Source organism: Augochlora pura, chromosome 7, assembly GCF_028453695.1.
Source record: "Augochlora pura isolate Apur16 chromosome 7, APUR_v2.2.1, whole genome shotgun sequence".
In the NCBI taxonomy this organism is placed as follows: Eukaryota; Metazoa; Arthropoda; class Insecta; order Hymenoptera; family Halictidae; genus Augochlora; species Augochlora pura.
In genome coordinates this window covers 32,315,169-32,336,526 of record NC_135778.1, presented here as the reverse complement: position 1 = coordinate 32,336,526, position 21,358 = coordinate 32,315,169, and the positions used below count along the sequence as shown (strand labels likewise).

Here is a 21,358-nt window from a genome sequence, read left to right as displayed (position 1 = left end):
GGACCATTGGAAAAATGAGATTCTATATTCGGTAATGCTTATTCAAATACTGGCAAAGTTAAAGTAAAACCATATGTTGAATCATTTTTGATTTTTCATGTATTTTACATGTTTATCATTCCGAATGTTTGGTGCGGTTACATTGTGTAAAATGTTCGAGGCAGGGTTACAAAGCAAACAATTTTCTAATGTTAATGGGGCGCAACTTATGCAATGTATTTGTCCCAAAACATCCGGCGGACGATTGGGGGTGTAATCAAACGGGCCGTTCGCATCGCGGCTAATTTAACCATCAGCCTGTCTCGACGAATTCCTAGCCACCTGTCTAATATTCACTCTTGCATCCGTTTCCGGTATGCTTGGGGGATGTTACCCCCTGCGATGTCCTCGTACACGACCCCATGAACGTTCCATGGTTCGGTGCGGTGGCACCTTCACCCCTCAATACTCCATAAAATCGATTCCGTTATCATTCGATAGGTCTGTAACTACCTGGAGTTTTTAGGACAGATGGATGTTCGGACGGATAAATAGTTTACGGACAAACGGACATAATTTCCCCCATGGGAATCAGCTGAGAATTATTCTCACCGATCGAGATGTATTTGTATATATTGAGATTAGAAGATCCTGCTATCTTCCCGCTGATCAGCGTACGCTGAATGGGACGTTTAATTCCTGAATGGTGATCGCTTATCTGGAGATCTATAAATCCTCTGCAGAGTAATCCAATAATGCTGTCTTCTCTTTTTACGGTGGCCGATTCTTCAACATCTGTTCTCGAATGGAAAGTTAGTCTTCGTATACTACTGTGAATAAAAAGTAAGGCGAATTTGTTTATAAAATGTAAATTCTTTATTTATTCTTTTTTTATTTTATTTTTTCTAGGTTGTTAAGACTGTCTATAACATTTGCCAAGCGTCTGTTTGTGAAAAGGTTTAATTATCTCCGAGTTACACGTTTCTTTGTAAACAACCAAAAGTCATCACGATAATGCACCGTGTCATACTATCGTTTGGTTTTATTACATAATATCGATGCATCAGATTCTCTTGAACAGTTCTGTGTCGTTGGTTTTGTTTTATGTCTTAATTTTTTAATAATTAATGCTTTTAGATGACCCTCGATTGCGGAGAACTGGCACCTCTGTCGAAGAAAAGCTGAAGTTTCTTTCGATGTTCGTTTAGCACTAACTAAATCAGTGTTAAAAAGCTAAAACTGTTCACCAAGTTACCGACAGTGCAGTTCTTGAACATTATCGACAAACGAAGTATACCTCACGTCGGTAAAACAGTCGATAATGAAGAGTCCCTGACTGCTCTACTGCTGTACCTTATCTGGTAAATAATACAGAGAACACTGCAAATACCAAGCTGGTTCTTCTGGAAAACTCAGCTGGCTCCTCAGTCTTCGTCCCGTTCACAGTATCCTTGCACCTCAATAGAGTCATATTGCCCGACGATTAAGTCACATCGCTCATTCCGTCAATCAATGAATACCATCTAAATCATTCCGCAATATTATATCTAACCTTCAGCACTATAGATTCTCAAGCCCTTCAATTAAATGCCAATTATCCATTTGTTTCAGTTAACTCAAATACATAAAGAGAAATAGAATCGTCATGGTATATTAATTGAAAAGTCGCGGTCGGTCGTTGTCGATGCATGTGGATACTACAACAGCCACCTAGATGGCCTTCAGCTCGTTTTGCTGTAGGGGCTCGTTCGAAATAAACGTGGGAGACGCGAGTTAAGCGCCTCTACAGAAAGCTTTTAAACTATTTTCAGACGTGTTTACCGAGTCGGTAAGACAGGTATAGAAATATGTGACTGGGTTAAAATTACCAAATATAAAAACTATTTATTTACTATATGAAAATAGAAACTTACTAATACATTTTAATTTCTAAAACAAATAAAGACCGTTGCTACGGCAAGACCAAAAAATATCCACGACAACGATCGCTGGAAGAAGGAGAGTTTTTTACCGAACTCCGGAAATATATTTCGTCGATTGACAGTGTTGCCAACCGCTTACGTTGCGCGGTTCCGCCACATTGCGAAGCCGTTTAGTATTTTTGCTGAGTTGGATCGTTGTTTACATCCCGGAGCTGCTGTTTCTGCGATCCGGCGAGAGAGGAGAGGAGCGGCTGGAGACAAAATTTCTTGTGAAAATCATCGCGCTGGCCCGCGGCCGAGCACGATCATCAGCTTCTTATTAGTGATTCCTGAACAGCCGGAGTGTGCGGATAGTCCTAGCTAGATAGATAGTTCAAGTCGTGATCACGATGAAGGTAACCGTGACCACGCTCGTCGACGATATTTTCGTCCTGGACGTCAGCGAGGACTTGGAGCTGGAGAACTTCAAGGCGTTCTGCGAGATGGAGAGCGGCGTGCCGGTCCACGAGATCGTGATAGCGTTCAACGGTCGAATCCTGATGGACGATAACAAATCCCTGAAGGATCACGGGATCCGGGACGGGGACGCGGTGATCCTGCAGCACATACACCAGAGCGGAACCGACCCGAACCTACACCCCATTAACGGAGGTCAGCTTCAATACCGCACCATTATTTAACGTGGCGATCGAGGCGGGTCGTGAGGTTAGCTTTTCGGCTTCGATTTACGTTCTCAGTCACTCTGTAATTGTATACTGGTCTCACCACACCGTCAGAGGCCCTGTCACATGCACATGATGTCACCAGTGCAGTCCCTATTTGCACCGTATGGCTGCATTCCCCTTAATGTACCTGCCTTTGCTTTACAATTGGAGTTATGTGCTCTTCTTTCAGATCTGGCCAAAGTTTTTAGTTGTGTTTTTATCGCAATAGCATTTAGGAACAGTTAAGATCTCTGCCTGATGTTATATATTCCTCTGCATGCTTTAACACACTTTTCATAGCTGTTGATTTATATGTGCACTGCAATGCGCTTTCCTTTAAGCTATTTAAGAGCACATAATGCATAGTACAAAAGAGAATGTATTAAATTCCAAGATATGTCACTCTAGCTATTCCCATGTTGGACTGCAGTTCCATCAGAGTGCCAGGTGCATCGACATCATCAACATCCACCCCAAGTCTGCTATGTACAAATAATGCTGCCAGATTGTACAATCCTAGACATGAGGATGATCCAGCAACGATTCGAGACAAGTTCTTAGCCAATCCTGATCAGCTAGCTTTGCTTGAACAGAATAATCCTACGCTTGCTGATGCATTGCTGTCTGGAGATTTAGGTGAGTCCTGCACACTTCATTCTATTATTTACACTGATTTCTGTAGCTAACAGGATTTTTTATTCTTATAGAGAGATTTTCTTCCGTACTCAGGGAGCAAATTAGGATCAGGGATGAACGGAATGCTCAAAAATTGAGGATGATGAGCGCGGATCCCTTTGACACGGAAGCTCAGAGACTCATAGCTGAGGAAATTAGACGGAAGAACATCGAGGCGAACATGGAAGCTGCAATGGAATACAATCCCGAGACGTTCGGCACAGTTGTTATGTTGTACATTAATTGTAAAGTCAATGGATTTCCGGTTAAAGCATTTATCGATTCAGGTGTGCACCGACATTCGGAAATGTTGCATTTACAATTCGTCGAGGGACGGTAATGAACCTCGCGAAAACACAGTACCAATGTTGGACTGGAGACAAGATTATTTTTAAATGCCGGGCGTGAGCAGCTATTTTTAAATTCCTGCAGTTCGAAAGTCATTCTTTGATTCTTTCTGCGGCGTGTTATCTAATTTTGGACGTCCACGCATGTTCGCCTGATCCTATTTTTAAATGATCTTGACGCCTGCTCCAGTCTGCGACCGCGATAAGGTCACGCTGTAACACGTAATTGTGAATCAGGTGCGCAGGCCACAATCATGTCCGCTGCTTGCGCCGAGAGATGCCATATCATGCGATTGGTGGACACCAGGTGGGCTGGCGTGGCTAAGGGCGTGGGTGTCCAGGACGTAATCGGCCGCATACACGTGGTGCAAATACAGATCGGCAACGATCACCTGACCACATCATTCAGCGTTCTCGTGGAACAACCCATGGACATGTTGTTGGGCCTAGACATGCTGAAGAGGCACCAGTGCTGCATAGACTTAAAGAAGAACGTTCTGACGATCGGCACCACTGGCACTGAGACCTCTTTCTTGGCCGAAGGTAGATCTAGCACAGTTTCGGCTTGGTCAGATTAACAGAAGTAGTGAATAAAATTTGACGTTATTGGGAATAGGTGATCTGCCAGAGTGTGCAAGGTTAAGTAACACTAAGGAGGAAATGCGCAACGAAAAGGAACTGCAAAGAGACAGCTCCAGGGATGCTAAAAAACAACAGCAACAGGCTGGTAAGCATCAACATTGGATTCTCTAAGCTGTGCTAACTCCTACCCGATCTGTTTCTTTTTCCACAGACTCCTCTTCTTCCTGAAAGATCCCCAAAAACCTGCATTCCCTGAAACTTCCCCAAGACACTGTACCCATTAGAATAAATTTTTGAAGAAAATGGATGATGTTCTCTTTGTGTTTGCCTTAGATGGTCAGGGTAGCAGCAACGCTGCCGATACAATAATGTCAACCAGCAAACCGACCAAGCTGGAGTCCATCTTGCCAACCGATCCATTCACGGAGGAGACAGTGATGGAGATCGAGGCTCTCGGTTTCACAAGGGTACAGGTGATCGCCGAGCTGCGCAGACTCAACGGGGACAAAGCTCTAGCCACGGCCGCGTTGTTCGCGAAATCCTTGAAGTTTTAAAATGCGGCGATGAGTCAGGGGACTATTTTGAACTCGGAATATGGAGTGGGAGGATTTGTACTTGATTTTTTCGTAGTGATTTTTATCGCCGACGACTGGTACGCCCAATGTATCCGGCAACCAATGTTTGCTCAGAGGTTCGATTCGGCTACGAAACAAAGCTGTGCATCATTCTTTGTATACATGTCCCCCTCTCTCTCTCTCTTTCTCTCTCTCTCCCACCCTCTCATTGGCACGCTGACATAGTGCACGCGGCTATCAGTGCCTTCTACCACCCTAGACTTGTAATTATCGCAATAAGCTTTGAGGGGACCGTCGGCGAGAAATCCGAAAAACGAGTCCGAGTGTTCCGTTCCTGATAACGTGGACAGTATACAACATCGATCAGCAGACTTGTACCAGGTCCATTCCAGAAATGGCGAGAATGAACGTTGCGGACTGATGATTTAGTTTCTCCATTTATTTATCGAGTAACAAAATTTGAGGGCGGACCCCGGAATGGGCGTTTCTATTTTTCATTTTGCACGATCAAGAACGGATTTAGGAGTGGGAATTTTCGTTATCTTTTTTTTTTCTCGTTCTCTTCTCTTTTTAGGTGATTGTACTATCATTGAACACGTATTTTATACTGTTAATACCTGGCCATGGTATATAGTATTTCTCTGTATTTTCTTTATTATATATTAAATGACGAAAAACAGAACGATTCGGCGATTTTGATCAGCATCCCTTCGTTGGTTGAGTGAAAGCATGAACCATCGTTTCGCATGAGAATTTATATAATTATCGTTTATTGTGGCAAGGTATCGGTACATGGTGTTCAGTCATAATTCTTCAGAATTCAGGGATCTCCTCCGGTGACCAGTACAGTTCGATGGACTTACCAGTTCTGGCGGATTCTTCGCAAGCAGTGGCAATCTTGCTGACCGCCAAGGTCTGTTTCGGCTGCACGGAGATCGGCGCTATACCGAAGACCACGTCGATGAAGTGGTCCAACTCTCTTTGATAAGCTTCCTGGTACCTGCTCGAGAACGAGTGGAACATACGGGCCTGCGTGGTACCCTGATGACCCCGTTGAACGGTCACGCCGTGAAGTGGGCGGTGGTTGTCGATCGTGATCAATCCCTTGGGACCATAGACCTCCATACGCTGGTCATAACCATGGCTGCTGGTGCGGGACACGTCGCACATTCCCATGGTGCCGGAAGGGAAATTGAGCACGGCTATCACTGTGTCATAGTCTCCGATGGCCTTGATCTCTGGGACGTGTGCGTAGGCCTGGACGGTGACCTATCAAAACGTCATTTACCATTTTTAGTCCCAATGATATTGCTCTGACTACCTAACTGCAAATTGGTTAGGATGAAAATACACTAAATTTTCTGTAGTAAAAAGTGTAATTCCGATTTCATAACTAGAACTGCAGATATAACTTTAAGGTCTTATAATATTCTCAGTGGAATATCTGTCAGCGAGTACATTGATAACTAATTTAATAATTACCTTGTTGGGCAGCTCACCAAGCAGCCAAGTAATGATGTCGAAGTCGTGGACCATGCAGTCGTGGAAAATGCCACCGGAGTGCTTTATGTACTCGATTGGTGGTAGAGGAGAGTCCCTAGAGACAGTCTTGACTATGTGAACATGTCCGACCTCGCCGTTCTGCACTTTTTGATAGACAGCAGCGTTACTGGGGTCGAAGCGTCTGTTGAAGGCGCTGAAGAGGGGTTTGCCGACTTTCTTGGCGATTTCGTAGCATTTGAGGATGTTCAGGCGGTCCTCGGCGACCGGTTTCTCGCAGAACACAGCTTTCTTAGCTTCCAGTGCCTGCTTCACAATCATCTCGTGGGTGCTAGTTGGGCTAGCTACGATGACTGCATCCACACTATGTAATAATTGTTAATGAGCTCAGCTACACGGTCTTTACGAAACGATGGGACGACTTGGGTACTCACTTCGAGTCCTGGAAGACCTTGGTGGCCTGCTTACTGTTCAGGAAGGTGACGTCGTTCAGATGCCAGTAGTCTCTGAGCTTGGGCCAGTTGGTCTCCACGTCGTCGACGATGTACATCAGTTTGACACGTGGGTTGGAGACGATGTTGCTAAGGTGGATGGTTCCGGCACGGCCAACACCGAAGAGGGCGAGCTTTAATTGCGGTTGATGCGTGTCTTTCTTCATCGTTACATTCTCCAAGTACCTATAGTAACAGGAAGTCGTTTCAGAATTTTCTGGATGACGCCTAGTTGCTGCCAGCGCAGTGAAGACGGCGTGAACAGAGGATGGTGTCCCACGATGGAAATGGACAGCGTACTCACTTTTGGTAGAGGTAGTCCTCTGTGGGTGTCGTGGCTGTCGGTTTCGTGTACGGCGAAGCTTCCCTAAATTTTGTGGTCGACATTGTCTTTGAGAGATTTGTGTAAACAAAGAGCTAGCTTGTATTGGTCCTGTGCAAATTAAGACCCTGTGTGTCAGCTCGAGGAGAGAATGGTCTTTATATATAAATTAGCCGGCTGGCTTAGTGGGGATGAATCTGGTAATCAACTGTGACGTAATTTATATCTTATAGAGTTTGGCGATCACCAAGATTCCTGATTTGCCGCCTCCGCGGATGCACACTTGTTTACCAATTGTTTATCTTTTTTCTGTCTTGTTCGATACATACTGATAATGACCAATTAGTCATCTTCGGTGGAAAGTTTTTACGACTCTGTCAGAGTTATTGCATCTTCCATACACATATCATTGTTTTATTTAAACGTTTTTTTGTTGCAGTTCTATTGCACCTGGAATGGAGAATGTACCTTTAGCATTAAAATATATCACCGTAGGAAGTATGTGTTTTATTCTAATTACAATGACGCTGCAATCTAATTTTCTTGAATTTCTGAAAGTAGTCTGAATTTATTTGAATTTTTTATTACTTGAGGAACGGTTTTTTTCTAACAGATGCATATCTTTGGCTGTTTGTATTATTTCTTGAATTTCTAATTTCCTTATTTAAGCAATAGATAACACGATGTGTCCCTACTTTTCCACAGTGCCATCATGTTTTCGAAACAGTACCATTACGTTTATGTAATTACTGCAACATCTGGAATATTACCGGGTACGACGTTGATATCACACAATTTATAGATTAATTGTACGTAAGCATACTCTGCTGTACACTCCCTTGTAACTGGACGCATCGGACGAATTCGTTTATGGAATGCAACGGAGCATTTATTTTGTTTTGCATACATGCATTTTTTAGCTGAACAAGTTATTGCTTAATGTGAATTTCGATTTGATTAATTGTCGGAATAACTTGGGTTCGATGGACAATTCATGCTCAATTGATTCGGAACAATGTGTCGGCTCACTGATGTCTTCAATTACCTCATCAAAGCCTTTTTGACGATCCACATGATCGATGATTTATAGAAGGTATTTGCTTTTCAAATAGTGATACCACCGTCCATTTACACGTCGTTCTAGAACCTTAAAGAAGGTTGGGGCGTTTAATAACATTCAACATTCAGTCAGAGAAATAATCCTAGAATTTATTTATGATTTATTGTCATAATTCATCGTTGATCTTAGGAATTGAGTTGGGCATGTAGAAGACTCGATCGCTGTTGCTTTCAACGTAGACAGCCTTCTTGCTCTCGTCTCTGCCTGGATCGGGATCCACCAACGATATGCTCGATCTGACTTTCCTGGAATATTAATATTTTAATTCAATACATTGCGTATTATGCTTTGTTAAAAATTGCTTACCTCTCTTCAGGTTGTCGTAGATCAGCAGATACAGTTATGTCCCTGGACTTTGAAAAATCACACTCTAAGATGAACGCTGCATCACCTGGAGTAATTAGCTCGTCGTCATGCTGCATGACCAGAATATTTTTGTACTTATTGTTCTCCTGCAATAACAAGATTATTTCGAATAAAGTTACAGATGGTTCGGTTAAAATTTTACAGGTGGTACAGTTAAAGTTTTACAAATGGCTTATTTAAAATTCTACAGATGCGTTACCTGCATTGCTTGTATATATGTACTTACATTTTCCGTGTGACATCGATCGAAGGGAATATTTATGGTGTAATTACCACCATGATTCAGTTCCAAGAAGCACGGTGCCTCTCTAGAATAGAAGCTACCTTGAGTGTATATCACTCCCGAAAAGTCTTCAGCTGTTTTGATATTCACTACCATCTTCTCGACTCCGCATCGCAGGTTCACCTGATCGAAGCCACTTGTAGATGCCCCTATCTGCATATCCCTTGACAGATCCTGTTGCCATATTTTCTCTAGAGCGATACATACCAATGTTGTTTATCAATTACACGTTGCCAACATGTCGTTTAGATAATACGTATTTTGATGAGTTTTATTGTAGGTCACGACCTTTGATAAAGTTGTTAGGCGAATGAGGAAGGTGACCATTCAATTGTAAACATTATGTTTACCTAACCGAAGTGGTTTTCAACTTTCTTGCGAAACTATTAATAAATGCTGTTTACTGTGAATCTAATTTAAAATTGTAATTACGAAAAATTTAAGGCAAGTAGTTTTTATTTTTTCGAATAGTAGATTTATTATGCGAATTGTTATCTTATGGTTTGTAAGGTCAAGGTAACTATCTAGACGTTGCATTTTTATTTACCAGCTACATGTTGCTCTAGCATCACCGCTAGAATGATCAGGATGAACGGTAACTGCGGCGGCATCACGTAAAATGTGTTCAGGCGAACAACTGTGAATTGACAGCGGCTAGAACTGGCATTGAGAGTCTTCCCCCTGTTACCTTTTCCACTTTTGAGTTCCACCTTCAATCATAATTTTTTATCGTGTACTTAATTTATATTGCACAATGCTACATGGTCGTAATATCTAAAAAGAATATAGAATAGTTCGGAAGAATTATTACTTCCATATAATCTTTATTTTATAAATCCTTTACCTAATTAGTATTCTATAGAAATTTCGAATAAATTAGTGAACGGGATCCAAACTGGTTCTATAGGTACATCGTCGTCATGAGGTCACTGACCCCGGATTCTTAAAAGTGCTTCAGTCACGTTGAGAATCCTGTTTGCCTCCTTCGGGCCCAAACAAGTTACGTAATTCGTATCACCAAATTTTTTAAAACATAGCGTACTTGATATTGCATGGAATTTGTTTATGACTTCGTTTTTGTATAAACTTATCTGTTGTGCACAGGCTATTCTTGTTATACCATCATCCGTCTGATGGCGCGGACATGTTCAAAATAATATTCTATTATGTCCGAGTAATTTATTCCATTTGAGTACCCTGGAGAATTTTTGATTTACGATGAATCATTTTTGGAAAATTCATGTTACATTTTGTGGCCGTCGATGTTTTGAAAAATAATATTGTTGGAACTAAGGGTATGCTGGCCTTTTGCTACGTCACTAGCTCCAGCAGATTGGTGCACCGGTTCTCGTTTGGCCATTCTGTACATACACATGTACAGTAATGGGTCCTACTTCTGCACACCTCTAAACCGCAAATCGATCCGTTAGAAAGGGTTAATATAAAAACTTTCATTGCTCTGATTGGTTAGCGATTTACTGGTAGAAAAGTGTTGCCGCCGTAAATAAAGAAAACGAGTGAGCAAGACAGTATGAAATCAGCACAACTACATGTGGAACAAGTCACACCGACGATGGATGTAGTCTCACTCTACCGTGCTTGCAGTCTTACTCTTTCCGCGCATCCATCTAATTGGTGCGCTATCAGAGACACGCGGCGCGAAATTCGATTTTTAAAAATGCTTCAAATAATAAAATCTGTTACCCCATATAATTTTCAAGACGCATTTGCGGAGTCTGTTTACTATTCAAAAAATCTATTTTACACCAACACTACTTTACAGCCATTAGCTTGAAATAGAAAGTCGAAAATTACATCGATTGCCCGTAACTCACCACGTGTAACTCCACGTGTTGGACTGGAGACCGGAAAATGAGTCAGAACGAAACCAGAAATTTTAACCAGATTCCGTTAATTTGTTAAAACATTTTCAAGGAGCATAGTCATCTCAAAGTACATTGAACAGCTTTCGCAAATACACTGGACGTAGCAGATCTCATTTGAGAATTGAAGCTTCTTTAAAAATGAAATTTCGCGACGCGTGCCTCAAATGACGCGCCAACCGAACGCATGCGCGAAAGATTGAGGCCGCAATCACGACAAAGTAAAAAAGCTCGGTTCCCTATCCATGTGCACAAACACACATAGAATTTGATTTATCATTCTGTTTCTCTTGATCGTATCTCGTTCTCTTTCCATAGTACTTGCGCGAAGCTAGATGCTCAGTAAAATGGTGGGGATGTGCGAGCCAGCTTAGAGAGTACGAAAAGATTGCAACAGCTCGCTACTGTACATCCTGATTGGTAACAGATAGACTTATCAATTATCATTGAACTGAACCGCACTCATCCGACGCTTTTGCCGACTGTAAGTGCTGGTACCAGGGTCCAATTGGAAAGAAATCATGGCAACTCGTGTCGGTCAAATCCTCTTTGCCAAAACTCTGCAAGCTGGCCGAAATCCGCAACAATTTTCTACAAATATTAGATACTATTGCTGTGAGTATCGTTGATCACATGGTTATTGTACAGTAGATAAAACAGTCGAATGCTGTTACGAGCACGATCGATCATTATCTAAATAACCGATCTCTGGATTATTCCACCGGTGTATCTTTGAAATTATTAAAAATACAATGCTCTGCAATACGTAGTATTTCTTTGAATTTTCATATGCAGGAAAATTAACAGGTGTTCCACGGTTAGTTGTTCATTATTGCATTGATATATTCATTACCGGTTTATTTGCAAGTATATCTAGTTTCGTTTTACACTTGTTTATATCATACCTAAGTTCAGCATATAGCATCATTGAATATTTGCAACTAATTGCTTAATAATATGTTGTAAATATTCGTGCGCTATCTTAAATATGTATCAATTTTCATATGCATTATGTATTTGTTGTGCAAAGTACAAAAGTAATGTCCTTTGTTCCAGATAAAAAGATATTATAGTAGTATGAAGACTATATTATGAAAAATACTCTTCTTCCAGGTCATATTAAAAACTATGATTTGATCAAGGTGGAGACAACAGGAGAGAAAAAGAACGTTGGTTTAATTACCTTGAACAGACCGAAAGCACTGAATGCCCTCTGCGATGCTTTGATGACTGAAGTCAATCACGCTGTCTCCAAGTTTGACAAAGATGACAGTGTTGGTGCCATTGTTATTACCGGCAGTGAGAAAGCCTTTGCTGCTGGTAAGTTTTATTGAATGCAGAAGTCAGTCTTTAAATTATACTTGACTTAAATCATTCACGCAGGTGCTGATATTAAGGAGATGCAGAACAATAATTACTCTCAGACAATTAGGGGAAATTTCCTGACCAGTTGGGATGGGGTTAGCAAGGCTGCGAAGCCTGTGATTGCTGCTGTCAATGGTTATGCTGTATGATTCTATAATATATATGTTACTTTATTGATTGGGAACAATTAATTCATGAGTCAACATTTCAGCTGGGTGGAGGCTGCGAACTGGCTATGATGTGTGACATCATTTATGCTGGTGACAAAGCCAAATTTGGACAACCAGAAATTGCTATTGGCACAATCCCCGGTGCTGGTGGCACTCAGAGATTGACCAGAGCTATTGGCAAGAGCAAAGCAATGGAAATGGTACTCACAGGCAACTTCATCACTGCCGAAGAGGCAGAAAAAAGTGGTTCGTTTATTTTACTAATTAAATCAGCACGATATACAAGTTTCTATCTAAATTGATTATCTACTTGCAGGCCTTGTCAGCAAAGTTGTTCCAGCTGACAAGCTGTTAGCAGAGACGATAAAATTAGGAGAAAAAATTGCCTCTCATTCTCAGTTGATTGTTTCCATGGCTAAGGAATCTGTTAACACAGGTAATTATTATTGTTTCCACAGTAATTGCATTTTTTAATGCTCTTCTTTTAATATTTCTCCAGCTTACGAAACAACTTTGCAAGAAGGTCTCCACTTCGAAAAACGAATGTTCCATGGCACTTTCGCGACAGTAAGTATTATTTTAAGACCTGCCCTATTCTGAAGTATATGTATATTGTATATTCGTTACTTAACACTGCAAAATTTTTCAGGCTGACAGGAAAGAAGGCATGACAGCGTTCATCGAGAAGAGAACACCCAATTTCAAGAACGAATAAATTGTTAACTCTGATTAATGTAGAATCCTATTTTTTTACAGATTTTTGTACGTACGAATATAAATCTACATGTACATTTGTTATTTTATATAAATTTATACGAAGTTACAATGAAACGAATTCTTCTGTAAAATGAACTAGACCAATATCGAGATGAACTTTTATTTAACTGTCTTTACATTGATGTGGTTTACGTATGATACATTTACAGTTAGCATTGCAGTTGATACATCAGGTGAATGATTATTGTTAACAGTTAGTTACGGTGATCCTGTTAAAGCGTCCTGAAGTGAACAGTAGGAACAATGGAATTTCATATGACAACATGTACAATAAATATCAACCTTTACAATGCACGACACCATTCGAGAACTTTCGTGTCTGTTCGCTACAACTCGAGAGAATAAAAAAGTTGTTCCGGTCAAGAGCAACCAAGAACGTAATTGCACATCGTCGAAAATAAATAATTCGAATCACGGTACAATAGAAATCATGGAAAATCGAATATCGCTGGTTGTCCGGGCAGTATCAAATTTTGTTTTTCGATCGTTTTGTAAAATCTGCTGACTAGCTAATACTAACAATGTACAGGTATTACGAAAGAGTTGTGTGCACATTCAACGTTTCATAGAATTACTCCACCTGGATTTCCTCGTTCTTAAAAATTACGAAAAAAGAATGAAGACTCGAACTAACTATACTTACAGACTAAATATATTGTATACTAGGGTATTCGCTGCATCTCTTGGGGGAACATGCTGGTCCGGACACACTATAATTCACCAATCTACGAAACCAACGCCATCAAACATTCGTTACGGTCCATGTTTCGCCGTTGTCCTCCGATTTTCCGACGAACGAAAAATTAATACTTCCCGAACCAGGATGCTTCCCAAACTCTAGATTAAGTACACACGATCAGTGGTTTCCGGCGGAGCTTCCGGCGTCTAATTATTTACAAAAACTTGTCGAAAAACACGTATCAATAGGATACATAAAAACGCGTCGCTTTCAAAACGCCGTCCGAAAGAATTCTAAAAATACGATATGCTTCTGTTGACTTTTGATTATTGATTTTTTCGTTTGTCGTGCGGTGTCGTACGATCGATGCGTTTGTTCCTTGCTCGTCGATCGACTATAATCGGAAGCTCCTCGGGGCCAACGAAAAAGTTTACGGGAAGTGCGCTGTATTTTTTTTTCTCTCACACGGTACAACTTGGTTGTTTCCTCTCTCCTCCGTCGTCTTCTTCATTTATGTATATCACAGTTGCAAGCTCTGCTCGAATAACGAAGTTGGTACAGTTACGGAAACGGGAATAAGAAAGTGTCGGTACGCGTCGGGACAATTGTTTTCCTCCCGGTGACGATTTACCGCTTGTTGCGGTTCTTCATGGTGAAGCGTCTCCAGAAGTTGCCGCTCTTCTTCGACGGCGTAGCCACCGGTGTGTCGAAGGGATAGCTCGACTCTTCATCGGTGTCTTGGGCGCTGGGTGTCTCCCTCGTCGGGGAACCACCATGACCCGAGTCTCTGTCACCGTCTGCCACGCTCTTTTCCAGACCTGAAATCATATCTTATGTAACATGGTCGCAGCTGGGCCCTAAATTATCTTCGGAAACTATTGCTAGCTTAGTTTCTAACGCAGCCACCTGCAATAACTATTTTATGTTATGTTTTATCGACATCAATGGCTGCGGTCCGAGAATATTTTCGCAGGCCATCCCTCATCCATAATACAATTTCTCCAGAATTGAAAACTCAGTGACCTGATAATATTTCATCGCAATTTAAACAATCTGTTAAGCATTGCATTTTTGTCCCAAGTCTCCAACCTTCGTTTTTTATATACAATAATTTTCGAATCAGTTGTAATTATTTCTTCACTGGGTATTATAAATTAGTTATGATAGCTAACGAGTCATGAATTAGTTATAACTAACGAGTCGCATTCGTTAATCATTCGCCAGATTACTGTTTGCCCAACTCCGTTTCCATCCCTCTCTACCCTCCATAAATACTACCCCATTTTCCAGTGACCTCCTTTCTCGATTTCAATTAATCCCACCGCCCAAAAAATCTATAATGTCGTCTCGTTAGCGTCTCACTACTAATTAACCAATAATTATTAATCTGCATACCTCCGGCTCTCAGCATGTCCAGGAAAGTGATCTCGGCGTTGCCACGCGTGCGTCCCTGCTTCTGCGAGGGTGTACCGAAGCTAAGGCTCTGAATATTGATTTCGGCCTTGAGCTGTTCCGGCGGTATGTCGTCCACGCGGAACTCGTTCGGGTCCTCGACGAACGCCTGCTGCAGATCCCGCATGATCTTCTTGCGGATGGTCTTCTTCATGGACAGGTGTCTCTCCAAGTGTTTCACGTCGCTCTCCGTTAAGGTTTTGCTGTTGTCGCGGCGGCGTGACTTCTTCTTCTTGCTGTTTTTAGGGCTCTCCTCCTCGCCGGACGTCGAGCCGACGGACACGGCGCTGTCGTGACCGCCGGCCTTCTCCTCGGTCTGCAGTCTCGTGTTTTCCCATTTGCTGCCGAACCCGAATATGTCCCTCAGATGAGGGATGTTGCGGTCGGATGTCTGTTGCCTCGCCATTTTGATGGACGTGCTGCTCGGTGATCAGAGTCCCTGACCTGCAACCAAGAAAATCGACGTACAATTTTTGTGGCACCTTTGATGGAGGATATTGGACTTAATAAATACTACCATGTGTGTGTATTAAGATATTTTAATCTTTATCGAGCGTCAGATATTCAAACCAAACGTATAATGTTATGTCAACAGTGACTTAGATCGTTAAGACTTCATTTCATATATGGGAGCACTCCTTTATTTATTTTAGTTCTGATTGGGCCGTGATATTTAATGGAAAAATGTAGAATTGTATGTAGGCTTTACGATCGAATGTAGTTTGGTATCGTCGTGTTGCCAGGGTTCTCGAGATCAAAGACAGGATAGCTCCTTGCTGTAAAAGAAAAAAAGACAAACGTGTTCACCGGTCCCGAGTGTCGTCGACTGGTTACGACATTACGGTCTAACGGTTTCATCGTCGATGGTGAATGTTTTACTTTTTCTCTTTTTTATGGCTTTATAGGATCCGGTCGGGCCACTCGATTTCTTCCCGGCTGATTAAAAGGTCCGCTGGAAAAGGAAATGTGCGTGGTGAATGCATTACGCCGTGATTTATGTTTATAAGCAGTGATGCAGCTCGGCCTTCTGGGCCCAACGCACTTGTTCCTCCGGTCTGCACATTCTTACACATTTTTAGTACAGTCAGCAGACATTTTTCTTAAGCTCGAAAGCTTGAAAAATGTCCCAAAATTCATCCACGAGAGCATTTTTTATTTGATCAAGTAATAACAATTTTTTTCCTAAACTACAAGGACAATGAACCTCCTAAAATTCCTCCACAAGACCTAAAATCTTACAGTCTCTGTACGGTCACTCCGTAATTCCATAGATTTAGTTATAATTTCTACAATTGCTTCAAATTGCGTGTTATTTTTTCCGAAGGCACTGCCGACTATTGCAGATGGCGGCCCTGTTTACGGTAACGGTTTACGTGTCTATGCATCGCGAAGGTGGCCACCATAGCCGTGCAATTTAACGGCGCCTAGGAAACCGCACACGCACACCACCTAATTATTAGGTGCAACAGGTTACCCGTTTCAACGATATGCACTTTTATTTTTTTTCCTAGACGCTTGTCGGCAATTTACTCGCGTGTTCTGCCGATGGTTTTAGATAATCCATTTGAACCTCGCGCTCACTGTTTGAATAGATAAATTAGCGCGCTGATAAATTGACTCCATATATAGGGTAGAGCGAAATTATTTATGGCGATGGCTGGCCACCGGTTACGGGTAACGAGGATAATTAATAAGCCTCCGCGATTTCCATGAAATCGTTCTTCCTACGGACCAATTTAAGTACGCGGAAGCTAAAGAGAACTTTGTTGCTGGCATCGGTTATTCTAATACTTTACGTTGATACGCGGCTTGCGTTAATAGTGCAGTAACTTACGTACTAATAATATAAGTATATACATACAATAAAATAATGAATAATAAATATATATAGTAATGTATATACCAACAATAAGTTAAATACCTGGGTCTGTACTTTCAATTTCATACCGTTACTTCTGACAGTACTGTATCAGAAATAAAAGGTACGAATAAATGGCCAAAAGTGACGTCACCATAAACGAGAATCGATGCCAATAAATTTTGTATATTTTGATATAGTCCGACGATGAACGAACTGTACGTTTTCGGCAATTTTATTTTTATCCATCGGGGTTGGTGCCTTTTTTTATTTTATACTATATGAAAAGGGAAACATAAGGGACGAATGATCGACCGGAGAAATGGTGTCACTATCGACGTGTATCGAAACTAATAAATTTTCTGTATTTTTCAGCGTGTCTTCCGACCGACAGGATGCACAGAATGGCAAAGGCAGTCTCCGGGGTGCAGCGCGCCTACGCTTGCATATTAAAATGCACCGGTGCACTCGGTGCACTGTTCCTAGTGGGCCGCCGATGGAAAAAGAACTTCCAGAGTATAAATAAAGCGGTTTCTCACGACGCAGATGGAAAGCACGCCGGGGGAAACGTGGGCGAGATTTCGCGTTATCGATCGACGGATCATGCTCCGAGGCCCACGCTGGATCGCGTAACTGCCGCTGCTTTTATCGGCGTACAATAACCCGCTGCCATTTTTATTAATGCTCCAATAACGACCGGGCTGCCTCAGTCTAGTTCTTCCTCGGGCTCTCGTTTGCCCCGACACATCCATAATCTACTCGGAACGTTTTTATTTTGGTCCTCTGGCCGCCGAATTTATTGCATCGTCGCTACCATAATTCGGCTTGAGGAAATTAACTGTACTTCTGGAATAAATTGTAGAAAATGTGGAGACAGTATCGAAAAATTTATCGTTGTTATTGGAGCGGCAATAATTTTTGTTTTATTATTATTCTATGCGATAGTCTGTATTTTTTAGGCATGTCTTATATCGTTTATAACATGCAATGTGTTGTAGAGATATTATGTGGTATGTGACATGATGTAATGATACAGATTGATAAGGTATATCAGATAGAACGTTGTGTAATAAAATTACCTGTTGATTTATATATTAATTCGATATTCTAGGGTATTTCTATATTATATGTATACATATATAGTATATTATTATATCATATGTATACATGCAATGTATATTATATTATATGTATACACTGTATATTATACTGTATGTATACATATTTTATATTATATTACGTATTATATTATCCATATATTTTGTCAAAATGTTCTATGCGATATTGTCTGTTACTAAATCGGTCCAGCATTGTGTTTTCTATGAGAATCGAACGAGAATGTAGCCAACTATCTAGCATCACAGGCCGGCTTTAATTAAGTCTTTTAAATGAAGAGGAATTTAAATGAAATGCATTTCGGATCGTGTCAGGATCGAAGAAAATAGAAAGGCTATCGAGAGTCGAATTTATGCGGACATTAGCACGGTATAAATGGTGTAGCTCTCAAAGTGGACCAGCGATTGGGTCCATCACGCGAGTCCATCAACTCTCCATTACCGGGTTGCTCGGACAATAGCGAGCGCGACAACACGGCGGAGCTTGGCTGGAGTAGACTTTCATGGGCCTATTGAGGCATCGAGGACTTCGGTATCCGATCGAAAGTACACAGAGACCGAGTACCGAGGCCGGCGTACCGAATCGATAAAGTGATTTCCATAGCTTTTGCAACGAACGAGCGAACAGTGTATAACGCCGGTGCATAGCTCTCGAGGCCGGTGGCGAGTCGGTTGCCAGGCAGCCAGTTTCGCCCAGGTAAAACCGCTCCTCTCTCGTTCTCTCTCTCTCTCTCCCTCTCTCACTCTCCTCTCTTTCCTCGTTCCTCTCGCTCCGTATCGCGTCCTGGTGTGCCGATACAAACGCTATATTACGCTTCTATTGACGTTTGATATCGCGGCGCGCACCGGTGCGCAAACTCTTTTCGCTGAGGCTGGGGAACCAGTTCCCATACTGACACAGAAAGCCCTGCTCAAACGAGACCGGGCAATTACTTATTCACGGAGTCCCATCTCGGTTCGGCAATAACTTCTGTCGACAGTTCACTTAGCATTGTATCGAATAATTTATGCACGGTGGCACTGGAAAGTGTGACTTCTATTAATTTTTGCTTTTCGACAATCTTCGATATTTCAGCCGGCGTGGCTTGTCGAAGAAACGATTGCAGAGCAACGACACCGGGCTTGTTTTAAAGCCAGAAACTTCCGCTTTCACGTGCTTTAATTAATTTTCTTTTTGGAGTAAGCTCACTGCTTTGTAGAGCGGAGAAAGTCGGAGTTCACGTTGTTTGGGAATTTGATTAATTCGAATGTGTGCAAAGGGGTTAACAGATTTGACTATGCAACAAACGGTAGATGGGTTTGATGATTGAAGTCTCAGCTTTCCAATGAAAACATAAAATGCGATCTGCGATCAATTGGTGCCATTTGATAACACTTTAAGTGGACAGTATGTCAGCAGCATTAAGTTGAAGCTCGCTACATTTCTATTTGAGAGAAAGTTGATATTTCAATTCCTGTTATTCCGTGAAAAAAATTGTAATACAATGTATCATAGTTCGTTTTACAGCGAAAAGAGTTTAAATATGCTGACATACGTTGTTCTACCGGAGAAAAATGTTTGGACTTATAAACTGATAGAGAAGCGACAATCGTTATTATAGCGATCATTTATAGAATTCGAAAATGTTCATTGCATCCGAAAAATATTTCTCGCAAATAAAACCAGCGTAGAATTGTAGGCTGTAGCTTTATCATTACAACCGCGTTCAGAAATTTTGATCCACGAGTAATCATTGCCATTTTATCGCGATTCGAACGAAGGCTATAATGCCATATTCGCTCACGCTAATTATAGCATTAAGAGATAAGTCAGATTATCGCGAATGCTTACAATGTTAAGAAAACTGTGTCCTGGTTCCAGTACAAATTGAAATGTTCGCGGACGCAAAAGATTTTTAATCGCAAGACAAACGATATTTATTCGCTGCTATAAATTCAGTCTTAGCTAATATTTTTCCGGGAAAGAGCAGTCGTATATTATACAGAAGTTTTCTCTGCGTGGTTCATAGAAATCGAGGAAACAGTGTTTTATAATCCGTTGTAATTTTATACATTGAGCAACGATTGCGAAACTGCGTGTACGTTGAAAATTTCTCTTTCCATAATACGGTATAGTTTTCCTTGAATTGTGCAGTCTCCCCCACGATTACCCCGATCCAAAATTAACGAGAAATCCGGTTCAATGGCGTCGCTATGACGCGATTAATAACCGTGATCGTAAATTATTGGGAGGCGAGATACGCTCCGCTGACTTAACCGACGAGCCCGGTCGTTGTAATTATCATAATAGAAATTATTATCGCATCCGTGTGTAACATTTTTGACACTCGATTCCCGCGATCTATCATTTAACGAAAAAGGCTTGCAGAAAATTATTTTCGACCAATTAATATTTTATTTGATGCCTGCGGCGTCTCGTTACAAAAATAATATAATTCTCATACCAATTAATTCTTTGCTGGATGCCTACAGTGCCTTGGACATTACAAACTTAATGTAATTCTGGTAATATAATTCTAACTTAATATTTTATTTAGAAGTCACAATACGACTTGGTAATTGGAAAATTAAGACAATTTTTATACCAATGAATATTTTATTTAGAACTTACAATATCTTGAAAAATTAAAAGAGGGTAAAATCATATGTATAATTATATTAGGGAATTGTAAGGGTTAGTAGGGTTAGTATTTTGAAGATGACATGGCGAAGCAAAGGTTCAGGTATGATACGGCAAGGACAGAGATCGAAGATGAGTTGAGGATGACCCGATGGTGAAATTATGGCTTGGAGAAGATTTTGAGATTGTCGATAAGAAGATAATAGACTGACGTTGCTATACAACGACAAGTGACGATGTCGGTAAACAATATATCATTAACGATAATAAGTGATGTAACAATGATAGTAATAATAACAATAATAATAACAACAATGACAAAGATGAATCCAATTAGTGGTTATAAGAACAGCAATTAATATTATACTTAGAGCTGACAGTGCGTCAAACATTAAGTAATTAGACAAATCTGTGCACCAATACTTCATTTAGTACCCAGAGTGCCTTGAGAATTCAATTAACTCTGCAGCTAAGTCACTAGGATGAGAATCCTTTATATAGCATATTTTTCCGAATATAGCATATTTTTCTGATACAGATTGCGGGTCAGCCTTTTTACGCGGACTTGGTGAT

The 21,358-nt window shown here is 41.1% G+C and overlaps 5 protein-coding genes across 6 annotated transcripts in view; 2 read left to right on the top strand and 3 right to left on the bottom strand.

Moving 5' to 3' along the window:
* Positions 1 to 1,973: 1,973 nt before the first annotated feature.
* On the top strand, positions 1,974 to 5,466 carry Rngo (DNA damage inducible 1 homolog rngo). Of its 2 annotated transcripts, none has more exons than XM_078187858.1 (6): positions 1,974 to 2,552; positions 3,014 to 3,241; positions 3,313 to 3,567; positions 3,865 to 4,170; positions 4,244 to 4,354; positions 4,543 to 5,466. In XM_078187858.1, exons 1-6 carry the CDS (start codon positions 2,291 to 2,293, stop codon positions 4,761 to 4,763), a joined length of 1,383 nt encoding a protein of 460 aa, XP_078043984.1. In that variant the 5' UTR covers positions 1,974 to 2,290; the 3' UTR covers positions 4,764 to 5,466. The 2 variants fall into 2 exon arrangements, with proteins under 2 accessions (XP_078043984.1, XP_078043985.1); XM_078187859.1 differs by having other exon boundaries at positions 2,465 to 2,606.
* Positions 5,467 to 5,524: 58 nt separating this feature from the next.
* LOC144473722 (inositol 2-dehydrogenase) lies at positions 5,525 to 7,363 on the bottom strand. The gene is made up of 4 exons (XM_078187860.1): positions 7,080 to 7,363; positions 6,719 to 6,961; positions 6,267 to 6,648; positions 5,525 to 6,053 (listed from the first exon to the last, which is right to left on the bottom strand). The coding sequence occupies exons 1-4, from the start codon at positions 7,160 to 7,162 to the stop codon at positions 5,598 to 5,600; spliced, it is 1,164 nt and encodes a 387-aa protein (XP_078043986.1). The 5' UTR covers positions 7,163 to 7,363; the 3' UTR covers positions 5,525 to 5,597.
* Positions 7,364 to 8,285: 922 nt separating this feature from the next.
* Positions 8,286 to 10,377, bottom strand: LOC144473726 (uncharacterized). The gene is made up of 5 exons (XM_078187868.1): positions 9,711 to 10,377; positions 9,414 to 9,576; positions 8,810 to 9,057; positions 8,524 to 8,669; positions 8,286 to 8,462 (listed from the first exon to the last, which is right to left on the bottom strand). The coding sequence occupies exons 2-5, from the start codon at positions 9,475 to 9,477 to the stop codon at positions 8,324 to 8,326; spliced, it is 597 nt and encodes a 198-aa protein (XP_078043994.1). The 5' UTR covers positions 9,478 to 9,576; positions 9,711 to 10,377; the 3' UTR covers positions 8,286 to 8,323.
* Positions 10,378 to 11,113: 736 nt separating this feature from the next.
* Echs1 (Enoyl-CoA hydratase, short chain 1) lies at positions 11,114 to 13,074 on the top strand. The gene is made up of 7 exons (XM_078187861.1): positions 11,114 to 11,364; positions 11,863 to 12,069; positions 12,133 to 12,257; positions 12,326 to 12,530; positions 12,601 to 12,720; positions 12,784 to 12,851; positions 12,934 to 13,074. The coding sequence occupies exons 1-7, from the start codon at positions 11,271 to 11,273 to the stop codon at positions 12,997 to 12,999; spliced, it is 885 nt and encodes a 294-aa protein (XP_078043987.1). The 5' UTR covers positions 11,114 to 11,270; the 3' UTR covers positions 13,000 to 13,074.
* A 73-nt stretch (positions 13,075 to 13,147) lies between these two features.
* LOC144473725 (uncharacterized) overlaps positions 13,148 to 21,358 on the bottom strand; it is a 30,737-nt gene continuing 22,526 nt past the window's right edge. Inside the window, exons 2-3 of the mRNA XM_078187867.1 lie at positions 15,136 to 15,636; positions 13,148 to 14,558 (exon numbers count right to left, since the gene is read on the bottom strand). Of these exons, the coding sequence (XP_078043993.1) occupies positions 14,368 to 14,558; positions 15,136 to 15,598 (654 nt within the window). The 5' untranslated portion in view covers positions 15,599 to 15,636 and the 3' untranslated portion in view covers positions 13,148 to 14,367. The remainder of the gene's footprint in view (positions 14,559 to 15,135; positions 15,637 to 21,358) is intronic.